The sequence below is a fragment of the Trematomus bernacchii genome, unplaced genomic scaffold, assembly GCF_902827165.1.
Source record: "Trematomus bernacchii unplaced genomic scaffold, fTreBer1.1, whole genome shotgun sequence".
Lineage (NCBI taxonomy): Eukaryota > Metazoa > Chordata > Actinopteri > Perciformes > Nototheniidae > Trematomus > Trematomus bernacchii.
Window position 1 is genome coordinate 13,422,280 of NW_022987828.1, and position 9,447 is coordinate 13,431,726.

Genomic DNA, 9,447 nt, shown 5'->3' on the forward strand with positions numbered 1-9,447 from the left:
AAGCAACGGTAAAAATGGTCAAAGTTCATGTTTCTTCAGTCAGAGGCCTGCAAAGTTTGTGAGAAAGTAAGAGAAAAATATTTTGAAGTAAAATCACTCGATAGTGTTTTTTGCACACATCTGCACGCTTACTTTTATCTCATAAAGACTGTGTATATCTTTGAAGTGTTATCATTCACTCTGAAGTGTTTTACTTGGCTGCATTTTCTTGAATGAAAGTGTTATCAGTGCTTAACTATTTTTCCCATATGTAAACAGAGGCTACAGAAGGGAGAAGAATCACAAGCAGTGCAATGCCGAAAAACTCCCTACTAAATATTTTAAGTTGTCAGATCAGAGGGGCTGAGGAAAACACTACATTTGTTTTTATGTTTGTGGGAGCCCAGGATTCAAATGAATGCATTCCCTGTTAATAATCACCTACATTCCCTCAAAGGACTGGAACAACTCACCTGTGGGTTCTAAGCTACTTTTAATGAGTTACAGTGTCAGAAAGAGATTAAAAGAGAGAAGGAGGCATTACTAAAACACATTTTGGATCATGTGGCATGTTTCAACCAGAATTTGTTTGCTATGACGTTTTAAAAATTAATCCAAAAGATATAACATAGTGTCTTTGATAACTGTCATCATCCAAAGCTGTTTTGATGTGTATAACATACATTTTTGCTCATAATAAAGTATATTGTAGTTCAGTCATTTTACTGGAGACCACCACGTGGTGCTTGTAAAGTGAGAGGCAGACAAAAAGTCACCATCATACAGTAACGTCTGACCAACATAGGCCTTTTGTGTGGGAGGGTAGCCGGGCAGGACGACTACCAACAGCTGCCTCAGTCCAAAAGAAAATGCACAGAGGAAAAACACCCCCAGATACACACACTCCCACACAGACACAGTAGCCTACAGAAAAGCACACACACAAATATAAACACAGAGAGCTGGCTGTGGCAATCCCCGACATCCTGTCAGGCGATCACTAAGCCAGTCACAGTTAATTTCACTCAGCGCTGGCTGTTCTGTGCAGCAGAACTCAAAACACAACAGAAAGTCCAGACAGAAATCTTTCCGAATGCCTGGTCTTCAAACTAAATATGTACGGAGGCGTGGTCATGTGGCTCTGCAAACCCGGGTTCAAATGTGGCTCCTTCATGCCAGCCTTTCCTCTCTCAATGCATGTCTTCTCTGTTAATGTTTAAGGTTTTCAACCATTTTGTCAAATCATTTTCTGCCTCACTCATGCTTCCAACCCTTCCCCCTCAAATCCTTCCGGTTGCTTTCCACTATATACTGTCCCATAGGGGAAAATGCTCTAAAAATACTGCTGACTTTTTCATCGTTTAGTAGGATGTGTGTGGAATAGAAAAGACGCCCTTGTCCAAATGAACCTGCACTGGCCTCCTTAAACACCTTTCTGTTTAGGAGGATTCCTCTGGGAGTTGAGACACAGCCTGGAGGAGGAGGAAAAACAAGCATGCTACAGAGAGGAGGAAAAGGTTGTTGAAATCTAACAGCTTAGCGAAGTGATGAAACCAAGCAGTAGGAGAGCGAGGACAGTGGCAGAGGGCAGGGCAGGAGGAAGAGGTCACCAAACAGAGACATTACAGGGGCAGTCGAGGTTAATCAGCTCCTCGTGCACTCCTCCAAGGAACAGATTAACCTTTCTAAAAACAATTCACGCTGAGGTACACTCAGCATATATAGAAACACAGAGACACGCTTCCCCTCACTATGAAAAATACTCCCAATCCTAGAAGAGATACTGAAGCGAGATTACACAAGCAGTTGCCTTAAAGAACTGCAACACACTATAATCTCCTCTGAGGTGAGAATCAATTCCACTGGGAACAAGCTTGCTGTAACGCTCCTTTGACAGCAACTAGGAGGAGTAAATGCTGACAGTGTTGAGTGTGGCATTAGCGGAAAATGTGAAAAATTGCCCTGCAAGCGGGAAGTAGCAGCCCTAAGCCAGACAAAGGAATGGAAAGCTGTCATGCTATATGTTAGGAGGAGACTGGACATACGGCCAGAGTCAGGCAGGCTACTAATGCCTCATCTTCTCTCTCTTCGATCAAAAACCTGCCAAAGCATCCCCCTTCCTTTAACTGGAATAAAAAACAAACAAATGTGAATCTGTGCAGGCCTGCTACATTATGAAGGATGTGCATTGCTGTGTAATCTGCATCCAGATTCTGCACTGCATCCAATGTTTGTCTGCTTAAGGCTACTATTTCTATTTAAATCTGCAGCACAGCAGGATATGCGAGCTGTGTAGCATCCAGGGGCGGAGTGTCTTCCAACAGGCTGCAGATGACAGTCTAGAGTGACTGAAAAAACAGAGCTACTGGAAGTTGTGGAGCTGCTTGCTGCCTCCATGAGTCACAGATGAGCAGAAACCAACACAGCTTCCAGGGATACTGACAATAACTGTCTGCACAGATTTCTGACTGTGTGACCCATGTTTGCCCTTAATACAGGGTCCCTTTGTGTGTAGCCTACATTCACTCCAGCAGACAATTTCAAGTGCTGGACACTAGAGGCTGGAGTTTTTGAAGAAATGGTTAATGTGGGTTCACCCAAATAAAACCCTAAGGGTGTCAATTGTTGTCTCTGGTCAACACCCAAAGACCCTTTACATTGGGCAAACAAACTACATATATATTTAATTATCCAACTATCAAATATGCATTTTTTTTTTGCTGTAGTATCTATTAGCATGGTGGGTTTTAGGGGGCAAACCAAAGGTCCTCATGTATGCTCTCATTTGGCCAATCATGTTACAGTATGGTGGTGCAGGGGACATACATTAACCAATATGTTACTGAATATGTGTTAAATTACTTACATCTCAAGCATTATCTCGTTCAGGTAAATCCCATCCACTAATTCGATATATTCCGATAATTGGGTGCCATCGGTCAGTGTCGCCTGGCCGACTGTCTTCACCTGGAAATAAATGAGACAATGCAGATAGGTGTAAAGATAATCAATAGGAATGCCTTCACAGGACAGGGCTAGTAATGAGTGAGCTTAATACACATGTGAATATTTAATTAGCTCACCCAGCAGACCAGAGGCGTGAGCATAAACTGCTCCAGCGAAGGGGTGAAAACCTCGCTTTCCATATTTTCCACAGACACTGGCGCCGCTTAGAAACTGTGCGTTCCTTGGGAGGAATACGTGTTTGTTTTGAATCCACTCATGTAGTTGATTCAATTAAATCGAATCTCATTTTGGCTGCTGGAAAACCAGGTCCCTGTGGGGTTTCTTCCTTGGAGATATTCAGGGAGGTAGAAGAGGAAGAAAAAAACGTTAATTCACAATCTTCTCGACACGACCCAGCTGTTTCAGATGTCACCGGCTGGGCTTGGCTACCTCATGGGAAGGAAAATGAATCCCATTTTGTTGTTTCATGAGACCTGAGACAGGTATGGTTTGATGCAGGCTGTGAAAAAATAACCGTTCCTGCCAAAAGGTCTCATTAAGAGGAATCTACCTTGACGGGGAAATATTCATCAGGACACGAATCATTAAAGGGAATATCCAGTGCGAAAAGAATCCTGAGGTTTAAAGTCCTGGTTTTAGTCCTCTTATTTATGTGAAGTCATTTCTGACCGGTTTCTCGTCTATCCCCTCTGTCTGCCTCCGTTCAAATGCAGCATAGTAATGAACAGAGAGGGAGGATGACTGGAGGACACTTAGCACCGCCTCCCTCTCCTCTGCATCTCCCTCCGCCTCTTTCGCTTCAAAAGAAAAATAGGGCATTGATCAAAGCATCCCTTTTCCATTTCCATTAATTTGTTCCTACAACAATAACAAACGGGCATCTAGAAAAGTATTTGAAGAGCTGTGTTGGAAAGAAGAAGGAAATGTTTTTGAGGTATGGTTCAGATATCAATTGGAAGGGAATACGTTTTGGTGCAGCTATACTTTAATTTATATGCAAAGACATTCTTGATATTTTCTGCTAATTGTATTTCATAGTAGGTAGAAAATACTGAGGGTCCATCCATGCACACCTTTTGTCTGTATTTACAGCAAACAGGACATTAATGCATTTTGAAAAGTAGACTGCTGACACCTGGTGGGTAATGTACAAATATACTGATGTACAGTACATTTTTTGTTTGTGTGCTAAAATAAAGAGACACTCTCTAAAGTATATAATGCAGGATTTAAAGGAAATACTAAATGAATTAAATTCTGATCATTTATAGGTTAAAATATTCAGTTGACAATAGGCCTGAAACAATAGGTTGATTAATTGATCAGGTGAAAATTAATCTGCAACTGTTTCAATAACCTTTTAATAATTTAAGACATTTTAAAACAAAAAAGCCAAAATCTACAAAGTTCCATCTTAATGCTAACTTTGTGTTTTACATATTATTGTTACCCTTATATGTTTTCACAAAACAATAATATTCAAGACATTATTTTAATCTTTAAGAAATGTTGATTGTTATTTCTCAGCCCTGGTTGTAACGCTAGAAAAAGTGCATGTGTGTGTTTACTATGTAACTATTCCAAGATACTCAAGATATATCATCTAATTAAAAGCAGTTAAGACATTTGTGACAATTAAAACTATTAGAAGTTCAGAAATGGGATCTCACTGTGATATATGCCTCTTTTAAGCACACAAAAATATCATAGTCAAATGCAGTATTAAACCAGTCAATTTTTTTTACTCAGTCGACTATTTCTTTTAGCTGTATCAGCAACAAGGTAGGGACAATAAATAGATAAATCCAGACCCACAGTCATTCACCATGCAGCTATAGGAGACACCTTATCAACATTTGATGAATGGCTCTAGGTGTGAATAGGGAGCAAAGGCTGTGTGACCAAATAGCCAATTAAAACACAATCACTGATTTGGGAGCTGGGGACCTGGGTCACCTCTCAGGAACAAATAGATTATTGTATGCTCTCCTTAAACTGTTGATAAGCACATTTCAGCAGCAGCTCTCCTGAAGAAGCAGCGGTTCTCATTTGCATTTAGAATAACGCTCACTGCCGTTGGTGCTTCAGCTTCATCCTGACTGAACCTGTTGTGTCTCTTTTTCTGAAAAACCTGTTTGGAGGGCTGTGAGCGCAATAAATGCTCATCAGGAGGAACATTAAATCTAAACCTTCATCAAGCCAATAAATATCATGCTCTGTTTTTAACAGACACCTTAAATGATCATTTAGATCTAGCATCAAGTAGAAGCTTCAAAGCATCCTATGTCTCAAAATATAATGTTTGACTGTGTTTTTGACCTCTTGCAGGTAGGAGGCTGGTTCGGCGTAAGATCTGACATGTTGGTACTGCAACACTGCGGTTTGGACTTACAAAATATATAAACCCTAGATTCACAAGAATCAAACCTTCCATTTGTCAAAAATAATTTCTTTTTTTCTTAAACATGACTTGTATTAAGTATTTCTGTATAATTTAGCAAATGTGCAACAATCGAAGTATGAAGTTTGGAAAAGATTCTCCTTAGTTTTATTTATTAAGAGTTTAACATCCAAAAACCCATTTAATCTGCTGCATCGGGTGTGGATGTGTGGAACAAAAGCAAACAGTCGCACATCTGTCATCACATTTGGATTTAAATGTGGCAACATCTGTAATGGTAGCAATGCTTTAACATGACTAACAGGACTTTTATGTCCCACCCACAGGGACCCCCCTCACAAAACCAGTGCATTGCTGAATTTGGAAAATACAGATGATCTCTCATGTACAATAACCAAAATTAGTTGGTCCAAATCAGATGATCATTTCAGGGCTTTCATACTTTCTTCCCTAATTTCTGCCCACTGCTCCCACAACAATAATTGTATTTCCCCCCTAGAAATCAATGAGGTGTGTTTTATCTTGGTGATATAAAAAGGTCTCTGAATCTACACAAACCACATTTTTATACTCAAATGTAACCCTTTCCTGTGGCAAACCAAACTCATCTCTCGTAACCTTCAGACCCTCTGTAGGATACAAAATGATGCAGATAATGAAAACCTTTCATGGCTCACCCACGCAGCAGCACTTATGTTCTGCTCAATTACTGAGGAGGATTAGTTGGATATTTTCTATAGCGATGTGTGTTTGTGATCATGTCATTTATTTGCGTAGGTGTGGGATTCATTAACTTTGGTTTGAACGGTGCGCTCCTGCCTGTTTAATTAAAATCTATTATTCACGATGCTTTGAAGAAGTTTTGTCACAAAGCGGCATCCACCTCCACATAATGACTCAGTGATTACGGACCCACAGCAACATTCCTCACACACACTCAGCTATAAAGTAGGCAAAACTACCCAGAGGAAGCCCACCGCCCGCCTCTTTTGGCTCAAACTCTGCAATACCAGCAAGGAGGGAAATGGAAATGTTTCCTCGAGTTGGTTTGAATCCAGTCTAAGGATGAAATTAAAAAAAATCCAAGATCATAAAACAGTAGTGCCCTGAAAACAGAAGAACATTCGTTATTTCTCTCATCAACCGCATGACCTCGCAGCTTTCTCTCTTTTTTTATAAATTGTCAAAGTCTGCAGTTTCCTGTTAGTAATTTCAGAGGAATTTACCACAAGTGACCACAAACATTTTGAAATGGGAGCTGTGCTGATCTCATGTGGCCGTGAATGCAGGGATGACTAATGCTGGACAGAATAGTTTGAGTTTTATAATTTCCTCTTTCTTCAATGACTGACTTTTACTTCTGAGTTCCCCTGCCATGGTAATCTGATTAATACTCTAGGTATGATGTAGTTTGGTTGATAAGGCATTTCCTGAGTGAACAGGATGTTTAACATGTTTAATACAATTCTGTTGACAACAACTAGCATTAAATGGTGAAAAATATGACTTTACAAACATTGGGGTTCAAACTGAATTGATGGTAATCCGGTACCAGTATTAATTGCCATGCTGCCCAAATACATGATGATCAAAATCATAAGAAATCATACTAGGTATTATTATGTTTTATATGTAATGGTATTCTGGTCAAATGTTGTAGATATATCTTGCTTTGTACCCAAAGTGTTTAACAGACAGGCCAAAATTACAACGTACTTACTTATACATTCATACATTGTTGAGTGTCCTTTAAATACTGATAATCTAGTGGTAAGGCGTTGACTTTATGAAAAATGTTGAGCACAGGAATGCACCATCAGAAACATGACGATTATTTCACATGTTCATAAAAAAACTGCATAAAAACACACTTTTTAAATAGATCGTCAAACATTACTCCTAAAACCTTTCTAGTTTGACTAAATAATTGAAAGGTCTGACCTCTATCTTTGCAGCGGAGGTCACCCGGACCATCCTCTCTGTCTCTTTTTCTCCCAGTCCAGTATTGCTGCCATAGGAAATCAATGCCTGACAATCAGATCTCCAGTTCAAATGATTAAGACCCCCTGTGGCAGAGCCAAATCCTAATTGCATAACATCACAGGACAATAATAAATACATGCATCCTCTGAACCCTGTGAATTCTGATGGATCCCTTAACTTATACATAGAGAGACTTACCTTTGTATATCATGATGGAAAAGTAATTATTCTCCTCTTTTAAACACGAAGATGTGCTTTATTAAGATTGTTTGACCCATGGTGAGCCCCAGCAGAGTCTGAGGTTCTCCAGATGAGCCTTAATGCTCTGGATTCAAGGTCTGAGACGGAAAGTAATCAGCGCTTTGCAGTCCAGGCCTTGAGGCTTTGATTTACTCTGCTCCCTGTCTGAGAGGCTTTTTAGATCAACAGCACCGCGGGGAGCCAATATTTAGGAATGCAGGGGTCAACGTTGTAATGAAACAGATTTTAGTTACTAGCTGGTTCTTGAAAATAATAATTTTGAGACAACTAATAAACACTGATTTTGTTTGGGCACGTTTTATTGACACTTTGGAGATTAATCTCTCTTTTTTCATGTTTTAAAGACCCGAGTCATACAGTGTCTGATACCTGCACACTGTAACAAATGAACGGATGCCATTCAACATTACACACTGGTATTTTCAAGACACTCAGTGCTTGTGGAAGTGCCTTCTTTGTATCTGTATTTTCCTATTTTCTCAATGTGCCCTTTTAAATATTGAATCGTACTTTTTGATTTGATTGATTACCTTGCATCATCTTGCTGTATATTGTGCATTTATCATTCAAGCTTAGTCAATGATCCACTCATCAGTGAATCGTCACTCATATCCAGACACTGTTTCTGCACAAACACACACACACAATGGGGGTTTTCTAATTTGCCAATCCAATCATTACACTGCTCCTGTAAGTTTACATGAGCTATATACTGATAGCTAACATGTAATCGAACTGCATGATTTTGTTTGGATAGAGATGTTTATTGGAGACATAATATCTGATATACTATAACCAGCAGGATTCTAGAGGCCTCTAAATAAATATTTTTTTGATTTACCATGAATTAAATCTGCTCTACTTTGTTCTGAGGCAGTGGAACCTTGACATGGAACCTTGACATTTTTCATAACGTAATTATCACGCTTGTGACAAAGGAAATCATGTGTTGCCAAGAGCTGTCTAAATGATGGTTCTACTTGAGCTTGTGCATGTCAATATAAGTAGATCAAATTACTGGCTTTTCAGGGACACACAGGAGACATGGAAATGTGTCTGTTCACCAAAGAAGAGGATGAATGCACATAATTTGACACGATTCCACAAGGAAAGTTGCAAAACAAAAAGCTGTAAAATGAGATCACACATGATGTTTGTGATTATGGTTTCCCTTTAGAGACAGTGTTATCTGGTTGTCAAGGGAAAAAAAGGAAGAAAAACACGCCTCAGTTTTCATCCATGCTGATGTGTGTGTTTTCATGTGTGTGTAACGGATCAGAGCAGCAGTCATGCCGGCTGTCTTGTTGTCACCTGCTGAAACGACACAGCATGACATTTAGAAAACCACTTAAACCTCTTAAGTGGTGAAGCAACCAAGGCAACACAACGACACATACGCAGGGAAAGACTAAAACAGGTTTTCACTTTCTACATAATACTAAAACATGGCAAAGAAAAGGACCACAAGTGATTGACAAAAAATATTTTTACATTTGTATTCATGTGTAAAATGAGGCTTATTTCATTTAGTGTTCATTGTCTTGGTTGTCAAAATGTGGTCTGCTTAATCATCAAAAACAACCATTCATCAATCATGTCTTTACTCAGCCTGGTCCAAATAATGTCAAAGGTCGCAGAGATGTCTTTAAGATAGATCACATTGAATTGATATATAGATTGACTGTCGACAGACCAATCGATATACTGTATATGTCTATCGATGGACATTTACATGTGAAGATTCTCTGAAAGCAAACCCTCTCTTTGATAGAAAGCAAAACAGCATCCTGATTCGGATCCTTGCAGGCTACAACAAAACATTGACTGGTCCATTACACACTAATAGTCCTCGGCTC

The 9,447-nt window shown here is 39.5% G+C and overlaps 1 protein-coding gene across 4 annotated transcripts in view; it reads right to left on the bottom strand.

Moving 5' to 3' along the window:
* ccdc88ab (coiled-coil domain containing 88Ab) overlaps window positions 1-3,125 on the bottom strand; it is a 70,011-nt gene extending 66,886 nt beyond the window's left edge. For all 4 annotated transcript variants that reach the window (XM_034152261.1, XM_034152259.1, XM_034152260.1 and 1 more), the window contains exons 1-2: window positions 3,063-3,125; window positions 2,846-2,946 (exon numbers count right to left, since the gene is read on the bottom strand). In XM_034152261.1, the coding sequence (XP_034008152.1) occupies window positions 2,846-2,946; window positions 3,063-3,125 (164 nt within the window). The remainder of the gene's footprint in view (window positions 1-2,845; window positions 2,947-3,062) is intronic.
* Window positions 3,126-9,447: the final 6,322 nt, after the last annotated feature.